The following is a 26578-nucleotide window of genomic DNA, read 5'->3' as shown; positions in this document are numbered from 1 at the left end:
GCCCACTGTGCGTGTACCGATGGTGGCATATGGGCATCTTCAGGCATGGGGCCCACAAGGAGAGACCTCAGAAACCACTGAAAATGAATTATGTCTCCGGAATGGCACTCCTTGCCCCATGGCGTGCTCAGAGGCACCCCACCAATGTAGAGAGAATCTCTTGCGTGGGATAGACATTGGTTGGTAGGCAACCCGCCATCCACGATGGCCTCGCGGTGGTGGGCAATACCACCCAAAGGAGACTGTGGGTAAGTGCTTGACTTGCCCACCATAGCTTGCCACCCTCGTGGTGGGGAACGATCCCACGAACCGAGAGGGCCTCACCGTGGAGGGCAACAATGTGAGATTCCTAAGTTTTCATGCGTTTTAATTCCTTATATTTTATTTAAATGTGTTATTTTATTAACGTTCTTTTAATTTATTTTACTTTGTAATTTATTTTTAGGGCTTGTGTGTAGTTAATGTTTTATTTTGGGCTTGTGTGTGTGTGTGTTCCTCATCGTGGGCCATGGGTGTGTGAGTTAGGAGAGCCCAAAAGGCCAACCCGTGTACATTGATGGCCCAGCCTGTGGGTTAATTGCCCAGCCCTCTCCTTAATGGAATGGCACCGTTTTGGGTAAACCCCTAGAGTTTCATCTTATTCTCCTTGGCACTGTCCCTCTCCTTTTTCCTCCTTCTTTTCTTCTTCCTTCTTCTTTCTTTTTCCAGATTCATCTTCTACACAACTGCTGCTGACGCCATTCAGACCATAGCCACGCATTACAATTCGCAAGCCACCACCTCCTTCTTTCTCTCTCTTTCTTTCCACCTCCATCTTCCATGAGTTACTCGGTGTCATTCGGTAGTGGACTCCGAGAGGTTGTTGTCAAGACGTCGCCCCACTCAGCCACCTCCTTCTTCCTTGAGCAGCTCTGTGTCGTTCGTCCATGAGCACTAAAAATGTACTGTCAACCACCACGCCACTCGACCGCACCATAGCATTTCTCTCCTCCACGACTTGTATTGTCGGTTTCCTCTTCTCTACCCGTGTGGCACGCAGCCACCTGCCACAGCCTTGCTTGGCCTATAAATAGGCCTGGGTTCCTCACTTCTCAGAGGATTTGAATAGTTGTTTATCTCTCTCTCTCTTAACTCAAAATCTTAGTTTCCAAAGTTTGTAGTTGTTGTTCCGAAAGCTTTAGGCCTTTTTGCTGTGTGCACCATCCTGAACCACCGCACACAGTGTTTTTCCCTTGGTTGTTTGACCATCCCTGAGAGTCCACCTGTGTATATCAACTTGTAATTTAGCCAACCCTTAAGTTGAGAGCTCTTTTTGGCACTGAGCTGCCGTTAGCCCTCCGTGTGCTGCCACCTTGGGCAACACCCCTTTCGCACGATCTTCCAGAAATTCTCATCTTCGTGTATGTAATTTTCCAACGCGACCCATGAGATTTAAATTGATATTATAATTGGTATTTATTTGTAAACTGTTAGTTTGTTGGAATTGGGCCTTGGGCCGTTAAAGTGTTGGATTAAACTGTTGGTTTGTTGGAATTGGACCTTAGGCCGGATTGGAGGACGAGATTACGCGTGTAGTTGGTTGTAAACTGTGTATTTGTAATTGTTATAAATTTATAAATGAGCAATTCACTATGTCATCCAATATTTGTTGTCATGCATATTTATCATCTTAAATAAACTGTGCTATGAAGTCACGTTGTCTGTTTTGAAAATTTGGGATTGATGGTATTAATTATGTAGGTGCGTGTGTATCACGACCCCAAATCGAGATGGAGCATTATCTCGGTGGAGCTCCTCTGGTCACTCGGGAGCGTAACAGACTGACGTGACATCCCCTGAGTTGTTGCAGGGCGACGATGGGAATAGACGAGACGATAATGCTCTCGTACCGATTCCGTGACCTTATGCTGGCAGGGATAGAGGATGCTTGGCCATATACGCGCCGGGCGTAGAACTGGGCATTGCGCGTTACGAAGTTTCATGCACGGACATTACCCGTGGTGTGACGATGAGAGCCAGGGTGTGCGGACAGTCCATAGGGGAGACTGTGGTGTATGCATAATAAAATAATGGTTAGGATTGGGAAAAAATGAGATTTTTGGCGTGAGTGATTAAAAATGTATTTTTGGAAAAAAGAAATATGGTTTTGTTTCCTTCATATTTGACCGTATATGGACGTGTGATTGTAATAATGTGTTTTAAATCTCTTGGATGTTTTGTTTTGGTTAATTTCTTGCTGAGATGTCATAATCTCATTGTGATGAATTACTCTATGGTTTCGTCTTATGGCACAGTAGATTTTGATGCAGAGCCCGAGTATGAACCCAAGGGACCAGCTTCACCAGAGGCATGACTTGCTAATATGTTGATCAGCGTTATAAGATTTGTTTCCTTATGTTATTTGTTTTCTTTAAATTATCCATCGGATGACTGTATAATTCTTGTAATGATATTTTACTATTTTTGAACATTTTGGTACTTAATAAAAAATGACCTTTTTATTTTTCCGCTGCGAGTATTATATTGTACACTTATTGCATGTTGTACACACTCTGATCACCGGTCGTTGGGGTGCGGATCTGTGTGGTCATCATCCTAGTGTCACAAATTCCACTAAAATAACATGTGGGGGTCGAGGGCGCCACAAACAAGCCCGCCACCAAAGGAAGACAATGGTGCCCACCGTAGCTTGTCGCTCCCGTGGTGGGGAAACAAACTCATCATGTATTGATCAATGCGTACGGATTGAACAAGGATGGCAAGAGTGCAACCCCCCAGCCACGAGCGATTTCTCTGCAGACGCCATGAGCTTCTTGGGGGCCTCTTCTATTTTCCTCTTGGGGGGTTCAAAGACATCATCTTCTTCCTCTAGGTAAAAGGGTTTTTATCCTCAATTGTATTATGAGATAAGTGACATCATGAGAGACTGTACAAATATCAAGCATAGTGGATTTGTCCCCAAACACCCTGTGGACACACGCTTTATGACGAACTATGTAAAGCTGTGTGTCTCTTACTAATTTATATTTCATCTATTATTTACTTTCATGAATAAACACAAGGGCACCGTATCAATGCCTAAGCCATTATCGTGGGACGGTCAATCGCAATGTTGGGCTTCAACCATATTGAAAAATGCATCAACTGTGGTGTTTACTATCTTTTAAATATTATTTTTTATTTGTTGGGTTGCTATTGTAAATATTAAAATTTGAATTAGTCCATGTACTTATGATGGACCATGTCATATGTTTACTATAAAGATAAAAGCATTAATGGCGTCGTTAAAAATTCATTGCAACTAGATTTCTCCTTGTAGCACTCTGTATCACATCCTCCAAAGGTTTCAGTCTGGCCTTCTTGTAGCACTTTTCTTATACTTAGATTTTTATAAGCTCTTTTATTAAATTGTCTATGATTTCTAATGTGAATCTTATATTAAATGATTTTCATGTATCATGTCTAGGGTTGAGTAAAAATTCAAAAATTTGACTCCGACTTCAATTCTGCTCTGCTCCACTCCGACTCCAACTTTATCTTCCAACTCCGATAGTGCACATATGTTATAAAAAAAATATTTTTTATATATTGATTATATAAACTAGTATAGTTATATAACTAGAACTTATATAGTTAAATTCAATAATATACTTGTACGAGCTAATTTTATAAAATATATACTTATACTATAATATAAATAGACTAATAATTTAGTATAAATAAATATCATAGTATTAATACCATACATAATCAATTATAGAAATGAGTTAAACACTAGTATAAAAATAAATCTAGTATAATAAGTTAAAAAAGTGAAATACTATAATATCATAACATGTAAATCGACACTAGAAATAAGTTTAGTATATAATCAAGTTAGAAATAGGTTAGATATTAGTATAACATGTAATACTAACATATAATAATATGTAATTAGACACTATAGTGTAACTCTAGCATAGAAATAAATTAAACACTAGTATAGAAATAAGTCTAGTATAATAATAAGTTATAAATAAGTTAGACACTACTATAATATAATAACATGCAATATTATATTACAATATCATGTAATTAGACACTAGTATAAAAATAAATATAATATAATAAGTTAATAACACATAATATTATAATATAATAACATGTAATTAGAAACTATAGTATAAATCTAGTATAAAAATAAGTAATTAGTATAGAAATAAGTCTAATGTATTAAGTTAATAACACGAAATACTATATTATAACAACATGTAATTAGATACTAGTGAATTAGTATTTATTAATAATACATACTAACAATTAAATTTAGTGTTGAGAAAAATTATAAAAACCTTAAATAAAAAACTTATGGCTAAAAAAAAGATTAAAACTCAATTTAGGGTTTTAAAAAACAGGGTTTGGTTTAGGGTTTAGGGAAAAAATTAGGTTTAAAAGCTCAAAACCATAGCAACCAAGCCCAAAATAGGGTTCAGGGTCAAAACGACGTCGTTCATCAATGTAATGCCCAACCCAAATGACATTCAAGCAAAATGACATCATTTTCAAAAGGAGGACATAGGTAGAAATCCTAACTATTCAAAACAACATTGTTTTTAGAGGAAAAAAGGGTGTCATTTTGAATAGTTAGGGTTTCTAACCCTCTCAACGCCTCAATTCAAACATTCCCAACATTTTGCCTTGCTTTCTCTTCTCCTATCATGTTGTCGTCCCTCCATTGCCCCTAGTCGTTGGTTCCTGGAGAAACCCCTGCAACCTCACTCATTCTCAGATGCATCGCCTCTCTCTCTCTCTCTCTCTCTCTTCTCCTACCATGCAGTAGTCCCTCTACGCATTCGTAGCTCCTAGACTTGCATTGCCCCTCGCCGTCGATTCCTTCTCCTCCAGGTTTCCCCCATCCCTAGCAATGGGGTGCATATATGTCTTGTTGTAATGGATATGAGATGTATGCACGGGACGTGAGGCCCTCATGTGGATTGAAATGAACTCACTCTAATAGCGAGTAGGGCAAGTTGATAGGCAGTGAAGATATTGGTTTCGTGCGCACAACCATGTGGAGACTTGAAAACAATAGATGTTCATCAACCATCATTAAAGTAGAAAAAAAAACCTAGGAAAGTGTTGGAGAAAATGGAACATAGACCCTATGGGGGAGAAGGAGGGAGGAGAAGCAATTGAGGAGATAGGCATAGGCCTGGTGGAGCTTGGAGGGGGTTGGATTGTTGAAGGGAGAGATAAGAGATAACTTCATTGTTAGAAAAGGAGAGACGTTTTTTGGATTTATGATTAAGTTATGGACTTGATTATGCAAAGAAGTTTCAAAAAAAAAAAAAAAAAACATCCTCACATTAGATTCCATTGAAACTTGCATAGTTGCTCAATTGACTATATATATAGCCATTCTCGTGCTCCATTTTGGACGAGGTGCTGATTGCAGGATTTGACTGCAAGGGGAGTGGCTATTGGCATATAATATTCTTGAACTCAAAGTTAAGGCTTTGAAGTATTTAGGGGTGTCTCTTTTGACCCACTTCAAAAGGAATGGTGAAGATCTTTCGAATGCAGAGAGTAAAGAGACCAACATTCCAGTTGATATATCCTCCAAAAAATGTTATAGTTCCATGAGTGTTTGGTTCTTATCAGTCAAATGATTTAATGTTTAACCTTGACATATATTTTTGAAAAAACAGAAAGTTCTAACTCTTCAAGGTACTTCAATCATAATCTTCACTAATTATTTTAGAATATGGACTCTTGAGTGTGACTTTGGGCCTTTCTTAAGCCATTAATTAGATGAATTGCAGCACATAAAAATGTTAATTATATTCAATTATGGTCTTGTACAATTAGAGGGTCTTAACTTTTGTTTTTGGAATCACATCTCATGCTATAGATTATTCGAGTTTTGTCCTTTTAATTTTTGACCTACGGAAAGAGATACATATAGGGGTGTCACATCGTGTTAATGAGTCGTGTTCATATCGTGTCAAGGTATGTACATTATACTTAATGGGTCAACACGAACACGACCCGTTAAAGATTTCGTATCAAAAGTCCAAACTCAAACACGACACAGTAAGATAACGGGTTGATATGACACGACCCTTTATGACCCGTTAATGAATAAGAAATAAATTGACACGACACGACCCGACCCGACCCGACCCATTTTGTTTCAACCCGTTTACGTTAATGGGTTGAACAGACACGATACGACACGACACGACACGACCCATTTGACCTGATTGATTTTATATAAATATTTAAATATAAATAATATCTATAAAAAATAAAAAACTAACTACAAGTCTAAATTATAACCCAAACAAATATGATCCATACAATTTGTAATAATATTCATTATTAAAATTACATCCTAAATATAATAAATAAAACATATATTGTAAATATATTAATGTTACAATCCCAAATATAACAAAAAATTAAAAATATAGATCTAAACATATTTAGAACTTGAAGAAGGAAGTAGAGCGTCCTCCTTGCTCTTTAGGTCTAAGGGTATAAAGGTAAATTTAATTTTCTTAACGAGTCATAACGGGTTGACCCATTAGTGACCCGTTAAGCAATCGTGTCTTAACGGGTCAACCCGTTTTGACCCGAACCAGTTAAGGCTAAACTCTAACCCACTTTTATCGTGTCGTGTTTGTATTAGGTTAATGGGTTGTGCCACATATTGCCACCCCTAGATACATATAGTCTTGATAGCAACAAAACCTTTCGAATTAGAGACAAAAAGGAAAGTCTCACTCACATCAACATGACCTTCGTAGCCATCATAGAAGCCAACCTTGGCTAGAACATCTCTCAAAAGTAAATTTACAAATTGATGTGGGTTGATATAATATGTCAGATTGTAAAGTTACTTTTATTATCATATGAAATCACATCAATTTGTGAATTTATTTTTGTGTACTCTCTTATTGTATAAGACAGTGCTAAAGTTATCGCTAAAACATCCCGTTTGAGCTTCCCGCTATACATGGCATGCCACGTCTTTTAAAATTGTTTTATTAAAAAAAAAAAAAACTTATCTCCCGCCCAACCACCCCCCCCCCCCTTCTTTCCCTGCTTTTCATTTCGCCTTTAGAAGTGAAAATCCCAAACCCGATTTTCATTTCCTCCGAGTTAGACATCCAACCCCGACCATGTTTTAAAACCAAGAAAGCTAGCCATGAGTTCACTTTTGCTTGAAGGCCAACCTATTACTGTTGTTTGATCAGTATTGTTTATCAATTATAGTTTTAGAGCATTACCTAGGTGGAGTTCACTTTTACTATTTGATCATCTTTTAATATTTTTTTTAAAATTTTTTTTGAGTTTATTATTTTTAAATTATTTCAAATTTTCTATTCATTATTCATATAATAAATATTTGATAAAAGAAAAAAATAATAATAATTAAAATAAATATAAAATATGAAGTGTGAGGAGGTTGTGAAGATTTTTTTTATTGTATATAACTCTTCTAAAAAAAAGTATTGATTTTCGGATTCCAATAACTTTGAAACTGATTATAATTAAGTACTGACTACACACTCACGCGCAGATCCTAACTTAGATATTGTCCGCCGGAAACAAGAAAATCCATCCCGAATTTGGTGCCAAATGCTTCACTGAAATTCTTATATATATATATATATCAACTCCCGTTATCATATTATATACTATTCTTCCACTTTAATATGCTGTTATTATATTCCTAGCTAAAATCTAGTACTTGGAAAGTAAGATGCAATCATGGCAGAATCTCTTGACTGAACCACTCATTTAAATCCAAGCTCCTGCAGCATCAACCTTTTTCTAATGCTTCAGAGTTCAGAGAGTTCAGTGTTCAGACTGCAGAAACCATGAAACATCACTCTCTCTCTCTCTCTCTGGAACTGTTTTTTATAACTGTCAACCATCGCAAGATTCTTGGCTTGGTTAGCAAACAAATCTGAGATTTCATTAGTTTATCAACCAATAAAAGGAACCCAAAATGAAAAAGGAATATTGAAAGGAAAAATACAAACGAATTCAGATAGAGATGATCGATTCTGGTGAATCAGATCCCTCTTAACACAACCCAAAAGACTAAAAAAACTAATATTTGAATCTAATAAGAGAGGAAATTCTATGGCTTTCTTTGTCTCCTGCAGACCTTTTCAAGAACTTCCAGGGTACCTACAATAGAGGGCTGTTAATGAGGCCATGCCAAGAAGATGGAGCAATTCCATTCCAGCTTTCTCTTCCCGAATCAAGAGCATCAATGCTCATTCCATTCGCATTTAGCTGCCAAGGGAATCCCCACCAGACTCGATTCTCATTTTCTCGGCCACTGCTGCACAGTTCTTGCTTCATGGTTGTCACTGTCACAGCCGTTGTTGCTGCATAATTACCCAGTTCTTCGTATGGCTGCAGAGCGGCCATTTCTCGAATAATCCCAACGCCTTCACCACCATTAATGTCCGCCTCTCCCAAGCTCCCATTATTATCATACCCATTATAATACATATTCGGAAAAACACTCTGATTGTCAAGAAAGCCATTCCTAAGAGAACCAAGAAAACCAGCAGCATTTCCCATGGGAAAATCTTGTTCATCATCAAAACCAAGCTGCCCACATGACTGTTTTTGTAGCCTAGCAAATGCAAGACTGAGGTCATTGGGAGAATCATAACTTAGGGATGGGAAGCCGGCTCCGAGACTAGGGTTGGTCATGTTTGGTGTCATGGCTGGCTGTTGATCTTGGGTTCTCTTTGATGATGAAGATGATGCTGATGATGATGAAGATGAAGATCTCTTGTTCCTCCTGCAACCTCCACCAACTGGGACATTCCTCAATGTTCCTCCTTTGGTCCAGTATCTCCTACATGATTTGCAGAAGTAGCGTGGCTGAGAGAGGCTGTAGTTGTTGTAGTAACAAAACTTGGTGTTTGTGGAGTCACATCTCGGGCATTTTAGAGCTTGCTCTGGTTGTGGCCTTGGCTTCCTGCTGTCAGGCTGTCCTTTTAAGCATACCATCATGTTTTCCAGCATATGGTCGGGCATTTCCTGAAGATCATACCAAAAAATTTTAAAAAAAATCTATAACCACGAATCATTAACTTCAAGCCAGAAGATCCATCTTCTCATGTATATGCTTAGTGCTCTAGCTTTTATAATAATCATCCAGCAGTGATACATACTCTGATACGTACATAGATTAACATGAAGATGCAGTCTCATGAGAAGAAGCTTTAATTTCCAGAAGAAAGAAATCTGAGTGAAATTTCCATTTTGACTGCCTAGAAAGCTACTTAGCAAATTAAGGGAAATGAAAATTGGGTTAAGGAGGTACGATTCGAAAAGTTTGAGTTATCCTTTCATTTCTCCTTCTTGAGAGGAAACGGATCACATACAAGGAGGTAGAGAGCTTTCTAGCTCTTTAGTAGTAGGTGCAATTTCATGTAAAATCTAAACCTCAAAGCCACCGGTCCAAGTTCTTCTCAAGAAACCAAAAATTATAGAACATATCAAAGCCAAAAAGATCTAGTGTCGAGCAAATGGTAAATTTGTTTGGAATTTAGAAGCTAGCGAGCCATTTTAGTGCCATAAAATTAACCCAGCAACACAAGTATCTTTTCGAAGAAAACACAACAGAAAGCGCAGAAAACAAAGACGAAGATCAATTACAATATTTATTTATCTAATTAACCTCTTGTGACACCAAAGTAACTTATAACATATAAGTGAAGGTGTCATCTTTCGGCATAAGACCCAGAACGCCAAATGATCACTAGCTTGTTAAATAAAAGAGAAAAGCCAATAATTAAACACCACTCTTCAAAGAAAAGAACCTAGCTTCCCTAATTGCTACCTGGTGTTGTGCACTTGAAGGATCCATCCCATGCAAATCTTTGTATTTGCAACAAGTCTTTGTATTTGCTATGTTTTCTGAGGTTTTCTGTGAGAGAGAGTGAAAGAGAGGAAGAGAGAGGCTTGAGAAAGGAGTTTGAAGGAAGAAAAACGAGAGATGTATTAGGCAGTCATGCAGAAGTGAGGAAGTAGAGCCACCTCTCTGTGGATATATATACATAAAGCAATCCCCCCGAGTGAGAGAGAGAGAGAGAGAGAGAGAGAGTGTAATGATGGGGATTCCCCTACGGGATGATCGATGAGGTTGGTTGGCTTAGCCTTGCACGCAGAGAAAGCATTTTCAAGAAAATTCGAGTCATCTCTCTCTCCTCTCTCTCAAATGAACTGTTCTGTTCTGCAACGGTTTCAGATGAGAGATCAGAAACTCCCACAGCCTTTGTCATTGCGTGGGTCCCTTACTCGCGTGGCTGCAACTATTTTTATGGACCCCACACCCTATCCCCACCCCCAGCCGGATTAGGTCCACAGGTAGCACCAGTCCCATTCCTTAGCCAAAACCTCATGCACCTCCATCTCTCCTCCCTTAGCCCCACAAAACACAAACTTCGTGTTCCAAAAAACACACAGAAAATTTACTTTGGATTTAATGTTGATATTTATCTTAAATCTCATCATTTTCAATTATATATGTTTATATATTTAGAGTTGTTATCTATTAAAATAGTGCATACATATATATATTATTATATATATATATATGGAGTTAATTAAATGTGATTCGTCCCCATGATCTGTTCATGTTTTCTTCTTTTTGTTTTTGTTCTTGAACTGCATGGTGTGAGTACAAGTAAAAGATGTTGATTGATCATTCATCACTATATGATACATACAGTACATATATAGGTGTTGTTGTCCGCTGTTACTGTTTGATTAAGGTACTTCTGTCGATGCATGTGAACATTGTTTAATGATGCTAGTAAGACAGAGAGGCCAGGGAAGTGGGGGCCTGGGGACAATACTGATGACAGTACTGACAGGAGGATCTTTGTTCTTCTTCTTCAATATTCATTCAAACATCCATCCAATATTTCATGTGTTACACACATAAACATGAGAATGTGCAACATGCATGGCCCACAAGCAGAATGTTGCTTTTGCTTTGCTTTGTGCTGCTTTGTTTTCACATGGGTACTGTCCCTATGGGGATGATCATGATGATCTGCATTGTGTATATTATATATTATGGAACTCGGCTTAGATCTTTTTTCAAATTTGTTTTAGGAATAATATTGTGTAAATGCAAAAACTTGAGTCGGGGGTTAGTATAAATATTACCATTAATATTCTGTTCGAATAAGTTCGATATGTAAATTGTATATGCTTAAAACGATTTCATCTTCTTATTGAAAAAATCTATTCATCATATTCTCATCATCTCATAAACGTATCTATTTGTCAATTGTTATGTCATTATGTGTTGCATTATGGTGCATATGGATGGTTGGATTTGGGGATCAGAAGGATTTAGATTTGGGTCTTTAAAATCCAAAAATCCTATTTGGATTATATATTAAAATCTAGATTTGGATTTACACCAAATTAGCCAAATTAGATTTTAGACTTTTCTTTAAAAATCTTGGATTTGGGGAATCATAGTTGCTTTGAAATCCAAATCCAAACTGATCTTCTATATAAAAGAAAAAACTAAAGGTACAATCTCATATATAATAGAATATATGGTTATGTTGGGTAAAGAGTGATTAACCAATAGTTTATAGGCGACACTTGGAATCTATGTGGATTTGATGGGCACCCGACAGAAGAAAAACTTAGTCTGAATGATCATCCAAATTGGTCTACAATTTTAGGCATATTCAAATCAAAGGGTCTACATGATTATGAATATTGATTAAAAAGGATACAACACGCGTTCACACTTGATCTTGGAACTTATCATTCAAATCTAAAGTTTATATGCAACTTCATCATTACAAGAAAACAGACTATATATAATATTGATTAAAGCATTTGTGACGAATTATTTGTAACGATAATGATTATTTGCGATGAAAACAGACTACTTTTGATATGAAATAGTCATTTTTGTAAGAAATAATTGGCTACAAATATGTAATTTTCTTGTAGTGTCGATCATATTAGGATTGAACATCGTATTGGAATTCAAATAAATATAATTTTCAAGTAATATGAGACCTATCTTGTAAATATTCGATATTAATAAGATGGGTCTTAAAACATTACAAGTTTTAAGTCATAAAATAAATCAATGCAATTCTTGATCTCAAATTCTTTTTCTCATGATTCATTAGCAACGAAGCAATTTTTAGTTAATCTTTAATTTCCTTTTATGGGAATTAAACCACTTTCTCTTAATTCCAGCCTCCTTTCATTTCCCAAAAGTATTCATGTACTAATGAAATGGGGTTGGTTCTTAGAGATATAAAGAAGTACGTGTTTGGTATCTTTAAACGCATGTCTATACCTTTATTAATATATAATTTACATCTTTAAGAAAAGAATTGAGTGCAATCGATCGAGAGATTAGCTTTTGAATTCTGACAAAATGTGTTGTTTTTATAATTAAAAGCAGCACAATCATGGAATGTTTGATTGAATACGTGATCGATGTCAAACAGATCGATCAATATCATGAAAGATCGATGAACTACTTTAGCTTTCTGTCTTTTCTATCTCCATTAATTTCTGGGCTAGCATGATTAATCATTCATATATAGTTCCTAAATCATGGTTTATATATATATATAATAGCAGTTGGAAGCCTCTTTTCCTCTTCCATATTCCATCATTTGAAGTGATCTATGCAACTATAATTAGAACTAGAACTAGAACATGAGTTCATGTGATCATCAGCCAATTATCAAGCAATTATTGAGATCAGATGGTTCATATATATCTATGCAGCTTTAATATTTCTGAGAATATTTCCATTTATAGGCCAAGATTCTTGGAATAGCTAGCCTTCGGGGGGAAATCCAAAGCCACCAACAAATTAAAATTCTAAATCCTGATCTCATCATCTGCATGTTTGTATGTATGTATGACAAGTGTACGTGAGCAATATAATAAGCAAACAATGATTAATTCCACTATGATATATACATTGGATCCCATGAAATTTTGCTTTAGCTCCATTTTCTTCCAAAAAGTAAATAAAAAATATAATATTTTTTCAATGGAATAAATAATTGATGATTAAAAAAAAAAAAAAAAATTGACAACAACAGGCAAACATTGTGGTGGGGCCATAGATCATCATGAATAGTATAGTGTGAACATGATACCATAGGCTAGGGATGAGTCAAGTGAGTTGACTGGTCAAACTTAGCAGTCAAAGAAAACACAGAAGGGGTGAGAAAAGTGAAAGTAGAATGGGAAGGTGTGCAAAGACGTAGATAGATAGATAGATAGAGTGGGAGTAGGGTTGCATCGCCTGTGAAGAAAAGAATCTATGGATGCTCATAAATATTAAAGGAAAAAAAAAAAAAACAATCTGGCATTCACTGATCTGCAGAATCTCACATCAGAAACTGTGCAGACTGATCATCACTGAGCACTGAGTTGGATCACACATAACTCCGAGAAGGTTTTTCTTTTCAATTATTTCTGTTGAATTTTTTTATGAAAAATCCTAACTCTATATTTTATAAAAAAATATTTAAAAACTTATAAATATATAATCGAAAATAAATAATAACTAATATATAATAAATTTATTTATTTATTTACTTTTTTAAATTTCATTTTATTTGTACACATTTTTTTCTCTTCGAATATATAAAGTCTCATTCTAACGAGAATTGTTATAATTATAAATAGATTTTATAAAGATAAATTGATTTAATTTTATATATTATATTAAATTTATTTTATAATAAAAATAATTATTATAATTTAACATATCATATTAAATTATATTAATTTATAAATTTATTTTTATAATATTTATATATAAGTAAAACAAATTTTTTCGATTCTCCCTCATTCTCTTGTCCTTTCTTTATTTGGTCTCGACCATAAATATTTTATGTCCGCTCTCTCTCCATCTTGCTAGCTGTATCTGATCAACAAAAGCCTGTTCCTCTTCTATTCTCCAAAATTCTTCAGGTATGGAAGTTAAGCTATCGTTATGATCAATGGAATATAATTGTCAAACTACCGGCACAAGTGATCGCACGCTGTCGCCAATGGCTTGCGTGGGACGCACTCTTTGTCACATCCATGCTTCCTCGTGCTTTAATTAATTCTACGTCAAGAAGAAAATTTATGTCCTCTATTTTTTCTTAAAGAGTAGTGTTTGTGTGCCGTCACTTTTGACTGTCGGGTGTGTACAAATTTTGGTTTTTATTTTTTATTTATATTTTTTTAACATATTTAAATATTTTTAAAAAATATAAAAATATAAATATATTAATAATTACTTACTTAATTAATAAATAAAATTAAAAATTAAAAAACAAATTAATACTTAAATGGTTAAAATAAAAAGATAAAATAAGGCCATATAGTATTATTATTCTTTCTAATATGGAGCAAACATGCATTGGCCTTCACAAAATGACAAACTAGGTACAAGCTGGTGTCCTAATTGGCTGCAAGCCTCTGATATTTCAATCTCAATCCACTAATGTAAAATGCTGAATGCAACCGGCTTGAGAACATGTGTGTAATCGTGTCCTATCTGGAGACTTAATGAAATGGTTCGTTTCATTTTAAATAATGGAACAATTCGTTTTGTTTCTGTGATGACAATTCCCCGTAGCCTAGATGCAGAGTTTTCTCCCACGAAGCGTTTCCCTCCCTCCTTCCCTTTCTCCTTCTCGTCCTATGAGTTTCCTCATCTCATAGGAAACGGTTAAAATGCTGGATCTCTGCATCTCCTCTAATCCTATGAGTTTCCTCATCAAGATCTATTTTTGTCTCCTCAAGTTTCGCAAGTCTATTTCCTCTTCATGTCACGAAGCCTTATTTTCCCCCTTTGCCAAATGTTCTCCTTCTCGCCAACACCCATCCCGAAACCCTAACCTACCCCCTTTGCCACTGGGCAAATGGCTCAATAACTGTTGCCCATACACGTCGATCCCCCACAAACTCTCTCTTATCACCATCTCTCCCACGTTGCGCACTTGGAAATCACCTTCGCTGTTTAACCTCTCTCTCTCGGGACTCATCTCGCCGTAAACAACCCAGAAACCACAAACAGCCTGAGTCATCACAAAGTGATGCTCACCTCAGAAAATCCACCACCGCACGGCCAACCCACGAAAGCCCTTCTCACGGCAAACGAGGCCACAACCCACGGTTCTGAAGCACCTAGTAGCTTCACGGCGTCACTCCAACCCTTGCGAGCATCCCTGCTTCTAGTCTCTCTCCACTGCCTGCACTAGGCATCCGTAACGGATTCAAACACCACCAACTTTTGAGCCAAACCAAACGGCAGAGAATGCTCCAACCTTCCTTAGCGCATGAACCTTGAGTGACGAAAGCATATGTTTTATATGACCTAAAACAGAGCATCACTTGCCGCCCGTCATAAACATGCACTGCCATAAGCCGTTTCATTCCTACGGCAAGCCGCTAGCAGCGCTTCCTCTTCCCACTGTTGCTCCAAGCCGCATCACTACTAAATCGTGACAACCACCGTTAGCCAACAGCATCGAAGACCCACATTGATGAAGACTCGGCCGATGTGGCTCACAGCCTCCACGGACAGCCTAGTACCACTCGTCTCCGCTCACTCCCCAACCATCCCCTATTTTCATAACTAAGAACAAAGCAAGCTGAACAGGTACTAAACACTTTCCCTCAGCCACGCACATCCACAACCTGGAGGATGCACCACTTCATAGCCTTATTTTTACGTCCCTCAATGAAGGAGGATGAAGTGTACTTGGAACTGGAATAGCCTGCCTTCTTAACCCCTAGCGACACTGCCACCATGCAAATAACTGTCACGTGGCCATTGCATGTAGGCCATGGGATTTCACGCCGCCACGGAAGCCTAACCCTCCTCCACCCTTCTTGGCTGTCTTCTTGTGCCATGCCGCCGTGCTCACCACCGTCGATTATTGCCCAGCTCACTGTCCCATCGTGCCTTTCATCCTCTCTCGATGAGTGGTGAGTATGTCTCATTCCCGTTTACCTCTGGACGCATGCATTTGTGCAAAATCTTGAAGGAGATGAAGCTCGGGGGAGAAGATGAAGCTCTAGACAAGATGAGATTTTCAGGACAAGACGAGTCGAAGACGAAGCTGGGTTTAGTCGAAGACGAAGCTCGGAATGGAGAAGAAAACTCGAAGACGATGCTTGGGAATGAGATATTCATCTCGGTTCCCCTTTTTTGCTTCTTCTTTTTTCTTCTTTTTACTTGCCCTCAATTTTTCCTTTATATTTCACTCACTCGGTTTTTTTAAAAAAAAAAATTAAATTAAATTATCAGTGCCACGTCAGTCGGTTCCACGCCGGCAGTTGCATATAGAAGAATTGATTTATTAGACCCATAAGCCTTATTTTCTCATCTAACTTGTTTGATCATGTAATTCCATATTTGTTGTGGCAATCAGTAAAAACCGTAAGGCTGGCCCAAGTCTCAATGGTTGGAGAGAAAATATATTTAGAAACTTTATTTTTTACATGATATACAACATACCATTGATGTGGAACGCTATGCTAAAAAATTATTGATAATTTAATTTTTTTAAAGTTTTAACAGTTCCCACTATAAGTGGTGTGCTAAGACATCGTCTTATGTATAACAAAACTCGTAGTTGGAAATATGCCCAAGGTCCTGAACAAAGAGTCCATGCCCTCGACCCAGCCTAATGTACATGATGCATGTAAATTTGTCAATACCTTAAACATATATACATATACAAGGGTAGTCTATTATAAATTGAGGTCTATGTCAAAATTTAAGCGAGTCATGTTTAATTATAATACAATAGAATAAAAATTCTTATCTTGAATATTTTTCAAACTTTTCTTAAAATTTTTAAATATATGTTTTTGAATTTATATTTAATACAAAAATTTAAAATGAGGCCACATTGTAAATTTTGTGCCTCATTTTAGCAAGATTTAAAAAGATTTATTTAAAATATAAATTATTCATTTTATTAAAAATAAGATTTAATATCATGGGGCCTTCCACATTAAAAAAAATATAAAAATTATATAAGTTTGTTTTATTAATGTACTTTTTTATATTTTTCTTAAAAAATAAAATAAAAACATCATTTTTTTTTTTGAAGCCTTATATAAGGTGGGGGCGCGGGACTTGGGCAATGACCTAGGTAGCCTTAGTACTATGTACCCTTGGGCCAACCGAGCGCGCACACATGACGCATACATATACATGATACATGCATGCATATATATATTATATATATCTACTATATATATAAATGCGAATGTTAGAGGAACAATATTTTCATCTAACATTTTGTTTTCAATTTTGCCCTTAATTGTATTCTTAAATTACGTTCTGTGCATTTTTGCTGTTGAATTCTTTTCAATTTTATCCCTGATTTTATATCCAAATTCAACCACTTTTGTTTATCACTTTCTCTGACAAATTGAAACCGACTAAAATATGAAACTAAGAGTAATGCTGCTCATCATCTCAACTTTCATCATCCTTTCATCATCTTATGATGTGGAATTAAGTGATTAAAAATTATTTATTACATTTTACTTATGAACCTATCATCTAATGCCACATCATGGGATGATGAGAGAATGATGAGAGTTGGGATGATGAATAGATTTTTTCATGAAACTAATATTTTCCTTCCATTTGTGCTCTCTCTATTCTCGCCTTCTCCTGAATCTCGGTAGTGCTAGGTATGCTTCTTATTCTTTCTTCTCTTAGTGCTGCATGAGTGAATTTCTTACACTCTAATCACATCATACGCATATATATGACAGCAAAAAAAAATCCAAATAGAATAAAACCATATTGCATATTCGCATTTGATTAGGTGGATCAGTACTTCACAGAAAATAACCCTAACAAAATCAAACAAATCCATAGGGATATACATAACACAGTGAATAAAATCTTCTAATTTTCATAACTTTAGTAGGAAATCTTTCAATTTGCTTGCAGTTTAGGAGAGAGGGAGACAAGCAGCGAACCGATATATTGACAACACACAAAAAACCCAAATAGTGAAAAGAAAACCCAAACCGAACATCAATAGGTAACCTTACCCGGAGAAAATCGAAATCCATTCAAAATCATAATAGAAAGTGAATCAAAAGGGTCTTACTTTCAAGGATTTCCCTTTGGAAAGATGTGAACAAAACCTTGGATTCAAACTGAAAATAGGTAAAGAGAAATGAGCATCATTCGGCTAGGAAGGAAGGAAACCATTTCCTCTCTTGCTTGTGGGTTGCACGGCTTGGAGAATGAGAGAGTAAGCTTTGATCTCTTGAGGATGAAAAGAGAGGAGGAAGGAAGGAGATGAAGGCATCAGGGGCTTGGAGGAGGAGAAAACTTTTTCTTCTTTGCTTGAGGAGACCAACGGGTTCATAAGGGAAAATGGACTTAAGTCACTTTTGATCAATCTTACTTCATAAGCTAAGGAGGATGAACGGTGGGGATCTTGAGGTGGGTAGATCCCCACCTCAAGGAAAAAAATAAAAAAATCACAGCAGTAAAAGTAAGCGGTAAAAATCATTGGTAAAAGTAGTATTATTCTTTTTCCTTACCTACCAATCCAATGGTAGGTAGGAAAAATAAAAATGTTTGTGGACCTAGCAGCACATGATTTATTAAATCTTCTCACTCAGTATATGAATTGTACATGGAACCTAAAAACACATGGAAATATAGTTTATTGATAATTCAATAAACTATATGTCTATTACAAAGTAAATAATATGTTCCAATTTATTGTATTTATTATTATCCCTAATATGTTAATATAGTTAAGTTGAATAAATATAATTATATTTTTATTATATTCTGTTTTTTATATTTGTTTTGAAACATATCTGTTGATTATATGTTTATTTCGGTCGTTAGAATCTTGCATGTTCACTTGCCTTTTATCCTAGATTCTAGCTGCGGCTTAGTATAAAAGTTTTTGTATTTTTTCTCTTGAATTAAATACTTCTGATTGTGTATTCAATTTTTTGGTTGCATGCAGTAGTTTGATGTAAAAAAAATTAATGCCATGAATTGTTTCTGGATGATTTGATTGCATGCTTTTGTTGCCTCTTTCATCTTGTATTCTGTATTTGCCTTAGGACAAATTAAGAAGAAAAATGAGCGAACCAACACACCTGCCTTTTTTATTTTTATAATATGTTTATTTATGTTTTTTGGAAGGAAAACCTCTACATTTTTAAAATAAAATGATTTTTTTATATATTATCAACAGTCTAATATTGATGATTGTCAAGATTGATTGATCATAATAAATTCCGTGAGAAAAATTTAATAATAAGATGGATATATATGGTAACATGAAAGTTATATTTTTTAAAAAATAATTAATTGAAATATAATAAGGCCGCTTGTGTTTAATAAATTGTAAGTTCAGAGTATAAAACTGATCAATCAAGCATCTTCGCGTTAAATTTTTCAAGAAAAATGATATATAAATTTATGGTTTTGGTCCAAACTAGCCACTGAAGTATGAGGGAGTACATGCAATAACGAAAACTAAAAAAAATAAAGTAGCGTTTCCAATGTTTTTCATTTTTGTGGTTCTTTTACAACCTTTTATTTGTCTTTATTTTCTTTTTCTTATATGTTTTATTAAAAATAGTATTGATAATAAATTTCATTTAATGTATTATTTTTTTTCCTTCCAAATGTTTTTCCTATAAATATTGAATTTATTTATTTCATCTGTTATTATTGTTAGAATATTTTTTCTAATGTATTTTTGTTTTACAGATTTGCTACTTTTGCTCTTACTTTACTATTCGTCAATCCGGTTGTTATCAATTTCCTCTATTTGCACAGTTCTTTTGTTTGTCCTATACTTTCTGCAGGTATGTTCTCTTCTATCTCATCTAAAAAAATGTTATTCAATTTTTTTTTATATATTTATATAAATGCACTTGTAGTCAAGATAAATTGTTGACATTATATGCTTGTTGTATGAATATTTCCTTTCCTCATGATATTGACTTCTTTTAATAGATTTCTTCTATTCTAAGATCTAATATCTCATTTGGTTCACTTAATATGATCTATATGAAATTATTTCGAATTAATTATTTTTTTCTTTTGCTTTTAATTATGATTTGATGCAATATTATATTCTATTCAATTTGCAATTTTATAAATATTTGTATTATTCATTATGTTTGTTGTTAGTCTTAATATTTTATTATAGCATCATTCAATAAATAAAATTCTACTTTTATTATATTTTGTTTCTTTATATTTTCTTTGTCATGGATCAACTGGTTCTATTGTTAGTTTGATCGGCGACATTTCACTATCTGTTCATCTGCGCTATTCCCACTGTTTGTTTATTTATCCTTTACTTTCTGATATATTTTTTTCTCTTTTACTTGAAGTGTGTTTTTTATATTTATTTTGTAATATTTACTATGTTTATTCATATGCCATGCATATTTAGATTAGTTAACTTGATATCGCGTTTGGAGATTGTTTTTTGAAGTAAATGTTTCTTTTTCTTGCTTTAAATATATATAATTACTATATCGTCTATGTTTATATTCTCGTATATATGTATGCATGTATATCTCTATGTTTGATATATTGTTATTTAACTTTTAGATTTGTCTGTCAAATTCGTGCAACATCAGTAATTTGCCGTAAGAAATGACAATTGGTGAAAAGATAATATTAGGAAAAAAAAAATTATAAGTAAATTTTACAAATATCATTGTTATTAACTCTTATATAAGTTTTCCTATAAAAATTTTTAAAAAATTTAAACAAAAAACCTGGAAGAGATATTGATATACTCTTCAGTTGAAGGAGAAAAAATAAGACATTTACCGGAAGAAATCACTTAATATGTTTGATGTAATGTTATTTAATATAATTTAATAATAAAGAAATTATTTTCTACCCCTCATATCAATTAATAAATATAAATTTATATATTGGTAACAAATTTGATATTAATAACAATGTTAATGTTGTTATTAGTAAGATTACTTATAATTAAAAAAAATTAATAATTTTATTATTATGATTATAAATTTTCGTGCAAGATTTCATACTAATTAATAAATATTAATTTATATATTAGTAATAAATTTAATATTAATAATAGTGTTAATGTTGTTATTGGTAACATTGCTTGTAATTTAAAAAAAAAAGAAACAAATTTCTTTATTACTGCGATTATAAACTTCCATAAAATAAGAAGATACTTTTCCTAATAACTTAGGTAGCCTATTTTCAAAGTGTTTTTTATTAAAAAATTAGATAAACTCACATATCTATTAAATCACTTAATTCGTTTGATATAGTTTTATATAATATAATTTCTTGATAAAGAAGTTTGATAATTAAAAAAACTATTATTCATATTGATTAATATAAGAAAACAATATATGAAGACAAAAAGAAGAAAACAACAAAAAATTCAGATCTTTTCTGCAGTATTATATTGTATTTAACTTTGGATTTTATAACTATATATCCATTCCATTTATTGTAGTTATCATTATTATTAATGTGCGATCGACATTGCGTCATTCCATAAATTTAATTTTAACTTTATTATATTCTTTTGTTTTTATATTCTCTTTCAGATAGATCTGCTGATTTTACTTCTTTCGACTCTACGTAACGTCGCTTGTTGTTGATTTCCTGCATTTCCATTGTTCTTTTGTTTGTCCTCTACTTTCTGGTATGTTCTTATCTTTCTCATATGAAAGATGCTTGTGTTATTTACTTTGTAATAACTACTCTACTTATTCATATGTTATATTTGACAAACATATGAATTTCCTATTACTAATTATAATTAATGAATGTCTGTTATATGCAAATTTAAACTTTTACATGGAAATTGTGCTTAAACTAAGTGTTTATATGTTTTGCTTCAAATATAAATATTTCTCATGTTATGTTTTTTATTATATATAGATGTGTATTTATATGTTTTATTTTGTACATAGTTGTGATTTAGTTCTTGTAAGTCATTGTATTATATAAGTTACAAACATTATACAGATTGTGTGTATAATATGTGTTGTAAGTAAGAAAAAATTTTAAAAATGTAGACAGAATTATGTCCGTTTATAGTTAAAAATTTAAAACATAATAAAATTGGTCAATTGGGTAAATGTGCAGCGCACGTTGCCCTTACTAGTATATATATATAATATGCGAAATTTGGCTCGGGTACCCTATATATGCACGTATAATATCTGAAATCATGATCATCATCTATATATAGAGCCACTATCATTATTAGTTTCAGATTATTTGGCAAGAGAAATTATAGACGTTGTAGTCGTGAGTGTGAAAGTACTGCACAATCACTTTATAAAAAATGAATAAATACGAGACTCATGAAAAAATATTAATTTTTTAATAATAAATTCTATTTTTTTTTAAAACGACTGCATAACATTTACGTATTTTATGACTATAAGTAACATTACTCGTTTGGCAAGAGAGTGGTGGGAGCTAGCTAGCTAGGTCACGAGAGGCATGCACGAGCTAGCTAGCGTATATATGTAGTAAGGGATTCGGTAATTAAGGATTGGATTTGGCCATTTTGTCCGGTTTGAGCATTATAATTAATATATAGGGAAAAGACCGAAGAAAACGAAGTACTACTGTAACTGCTGCATGTAAACAATATAATAATCCGTTTTGAAATACAACACTCCAAATTGAGGTTGCATTTCTGTAACGGACTTAACCTAGTACATGCATGAGAGCTAGCTAGCAGACATTTGAAACGTACGTTCATGCATGATGAATGCATGGAGAGAGAGAGAGAGAGGGAGAGAGAGAGAGAGTTGATAGATCGTGAGTTAATGTGCTAGCTGCCTACGTACATAAGTCTTTACATCACTCTTTCAAACTTGAATTTTGGGAATTAATAACATTGGATTATATAGCTACTACTACTTAGGCCTGTGCATAAAAGGCCCTGTGGGCCGATCCGTCCGCAAGATCCGACATGGGCCCACCCGACAAAAGTCGGGTTCAATATCGGATCAAGTTCAATAATGGGTCATGTTTGCGTTATTAGAAATAGTGGCTTTCTGTAGCAGTTTATCTGGCCGAAGTGATAAATCAACTGCATTTTTTTAAAAAAAATGGATGGTAGCTAGGCATTCATTTCAATGACTGAACTTACCTAGATATTTATTGAATTATGAATAAATTAAAATGACTTGGAAGATTTCAAATAGGCATGATTTTATCTCAACCGAGGTATTTGGGATTCAGAGGTTCAAAGGCAGATGTCATTATCACTTATTTCACTGCTTTTATACACTTTGAATTCTTTGTCTTCTATATATAGTACATACATAGTACTTTGATGGGTTCTATGGCAGTATTTGAGTAACTTGAAAAATGGATGATCATCCATTTGGCCACATCAAGTATGTTGCAGCATCTTGATACTTGTAAGCAATATTCTCATAGAATTAGACTTATAGATCAACAGACTATGAGTTGTGAGGGGGCTCTCGAGGGAGTTAGAGATAGTAATGTCAGAAACTCTGCAAATGCACATAAGTTTGATTTAGAAAATGTACAAATGACAATTGCTGAAATGATAATTTGTTATATTAGAACTTCTATTTATGATAGTGGAAGCCCATGGATTTAGGAAGGTATGTAGATCACTGAACCAAAGTTCCAAGTGCCATCTCGAACCATTGCAGTGAGAGACTATATTAAACTATTTAATACAAATTTTGATATTTTGGATTAGGGGAAAATCAGTACCCAATTTTGGCAAAAGTTGCACGGGATGTGATGGTCATTTTTGTTTCTACTGTTTCTTCTGAGTCAGCTTTCAGTGTAAGGGGTCATGTGCTTGACCCATTTCGTAGTTCACTATCTCTAAAAACAGTTGAGGCACCCGTTTGTACACAAAATTGGTTGAAAGATCCAATACCCCATTGGTCTTCGTGCCTCATTGGATAATGTTAAAAGTTTTGAAGTAGAATTTGGTAATGAACTTATTTTTTGTTTACATATTTATTAAACTTTTCCATAATGTTTAATTTTATATCATGTAATAATCATCATGTGTTTTTTTAGAGTTTGATCTAAAATCAAGTTTTACTTATGTTGACGAGGAGTAAGTCAAGGCTTATGGTCTACATGATGGTATGATTTTTTTTTTATCTTTGGATTAGAAGTTTCAGTAAAGTTGAATTATTTGATAATCAAAATGTCGTTGGTATCTTTTCACGAGCCTATTCTTGCTGCTTTATTGCCCTTATTGGGATAGCTGGAAGAAAGTGGCTTATCTCTTATATCCCCATCGTTGGTATGTTAAGGAGTATGTACATCACTGACTACAGAATACATAGAAAATGATGGAAGTTGTGACGGACCATGCAGCTCAGCCTTTTGTCCGAGAACACGAGATGTTCAAATGGAAATAATCGGTATATACCCAGCATTTGAAATGGTGTTCATTGAAGGTTCTTGCTGATTTAAGATTGGATCATGTTTCTATTAAATTTTCTAAGCTATTTCTCTTCTCTCTTGGCAGCATAAAACTCGATCTTGATGGCTCCTCTATAATGAAGGGAAGATGGTTTTTGCCTTTTTGTCCAAGTCTGGGATACAGAACAAACACATGATTTGCTGAGATATTATGAGCTATGCACCAGGGCCTGTTTTATTGCCATTGTTTTGGCATGTTTGAGGTTGCTATATATTAGTTTGTGTGGAGGTTTTTATGTATCAAAACTCATGAACTTTCTCCAAACACATTTGAGTGTGAAACTGATGATTTTAATTTACTTACACACAGCTGTATAGTGCAGGGTGGGCTACCTTTATTGTCTTATACTTTTTATTTTTTTCTTGTGAGGTTCTTAGCCAACTCGAGAAGAAGAGGAGGTCGCGGGTCAGGTCGGATTCGCACGTTACTGTTGCCGGATCGGGTCGGGTCGGGTCGAGCCCAGACCCGATTCTTCCCATATTTGAGAAACTCTGACTGTTGTGGGATATTGATCACTTTTATGACTCGGGTTATTTATTTTCTTGTCTTAGATTGCATACTTTAATATTTAGACCAAAATTTCAAATATTAATGACTTTTTTACTAATTTTGCTGACTTGAATTTGCTGAAACTGCATGGCATATTGCATCATACAAACTAAAAGATCTACAGCTGCAATAATCTATGGATTGAATATACTTGCTCAAAACATTCAGGTTGTATCCTAACCTTTTGGATGTTTTGATAATTTTATTGGAATTTGGCAGCTATTCATCACTAAATTGGATTGCTTGCCTTTTCTTCCCCATCTTTTGCTTTTTTAAAGGATATTGATTGTGACAATGCTACTCGATTTCTAATGCTTGGAAGGGAACCCATAATTCCAGTCATAATAGATTGGCAATTCAAAGGTCAATCCTCACAAGATGCGAATAATTTACAGGCATGCAGTAGAATTACCATTTCATTTTTTTTGCTTTTAGAAAAGTGTCATCCATGCCAACTGATCTGCTTTCAAACTGAGTTTAATTACTGATTGTGGTATGTATTTCTCAGACAAGTAGAGTTATCTCTCACTAGAGGAGGGTCCTGGAGTTCTTTTCTAGGCACCCGCTGTTTTTGCTCTGCATCAAATCAACCTTACAATGGTATTTTCTCTCATTAAGAGTGTATCGATTGAAAACAATCACTATTTATTTGCAACTCACTGTATCTTTAAATCATATTTGCAAGTGCATGGTACTATTAAAATTCAAAAGAACAGTTGAGCATGTGAATGGACCAAGTCTCATCGTGCATAGAGTTTTTTGTGTAGTTTCTAAACTGGGGATATCACTTGTAAGTATCAGATAAAGAAGGAATTAGAATTGATTTGAAGTATGAATAGCTTTGTGAGAATTGAAGGCTGATGAAGTGAAACTAGGAGTAGAAACTGGCCACTGGCCCAGATTGATGGCTAGAATTAAAGAGATCCTACTTCAAGTAAGAAAATTGACGGACATCTACTGTCGTCGTGCCCGATCAAACCGCACAATTATTCTATGAACTCGATCCAAATCTACTTTCTTAAAGTAATTCGGTGCTATTAATGTAGAATCTGATGCCTCATATCAATTTGGGTTTTACATCACACTCTTTCCGTATAAACACTCTTAGTTCAGTTCAGTGGGCTTCCAAATCCAAACCCGATGTCGCAAGTTCAAATCGTATTCTTAGGTCGAAAATTACAATAAAATAATTGAACAGCAATCTAAATTTGACCATGGATGAGGGCTAGCTAGCTGACCTTTCAAATAGCAAGTCCATATGGCAATCTCCACAGACACTAAGAAACCCTATGAAAGGAAGTTGCCCCAAAATCAAACATGAATTTTGTCAGAAAACAAGTTATTCCTCTTTAACTTGCAAACTAAGACCACGAATTTAACAAAACATCATCATCTGTAATTTGAGCAACGTGCAACTTTAACATCATAGGCTTACTAAAGCACATGGAAGAAAAAGAACCTCAAGTTAAACATGACTATGTGGATGG

At 34.5% G+C, this 26578-nt stretch overlaps 1 protein-coding gene across 1 annotated transcript; it reads right to left on the bottom strand.

Annotated features, from left to right (window-relative positions):
* Positions 1-7937: 7937 nt before the first annotated feature.
* Positions 7938-10215, bottom strand: LOC108988588 (dof zinc finger protein DOF2.1-like). The gene is made up of 2 exons (XM_018961900.2): positions 9857-10215; positions 7938-9051 (listed from the first exon to the last, which is right to left on the bottom strand). The coding sequence occupies exons 1-2, from the start codon at positions 10073-10075 to the stop codon at positions 8182-8184; spliced, it is 1089 nt and encodes a 362-aa protein (XP_018817445.1). The 5' UTR covers positions 10076-10215; the 3' UTR covers positions 7938-8181.
* Between the last annotated feature and the right edge of the window lie 16363 nt (positions 10216-26578).

Source organism: Juglans regia, chromosome 5 (assembly GCF_001411555.2).
Source record: "Juglans regia cultivar Chandler chromosome 5, Walnut 2.0, whole genome shotgun sequence".
Classification (NCBI taxonomy): Eukaryota; Viridiplantae; Streptophyta; class Magnoliopsida; order Fagales; family Juglandaceae; genus Juglans; species Juglans regia.
This window is presented reverse-complemented; position numbering and strand designations above follow the sequence as displayed.

Coding starts and splice junctions, on each gene's coding strand:
- LOC108988588 (XM_018961900.2), bottom strand. CDS start 10,075: ATGTATATATATCCACAGAGAGGTGGCTCTACTTCCTCACTTCTGCAT. Junction 9,052..9,856: donor CTTCAAGTGCACAACACCAG/GTAGCAATTAGG, acceptor TATGATCTTCAG/GAAATGCCCGACCATATGCT.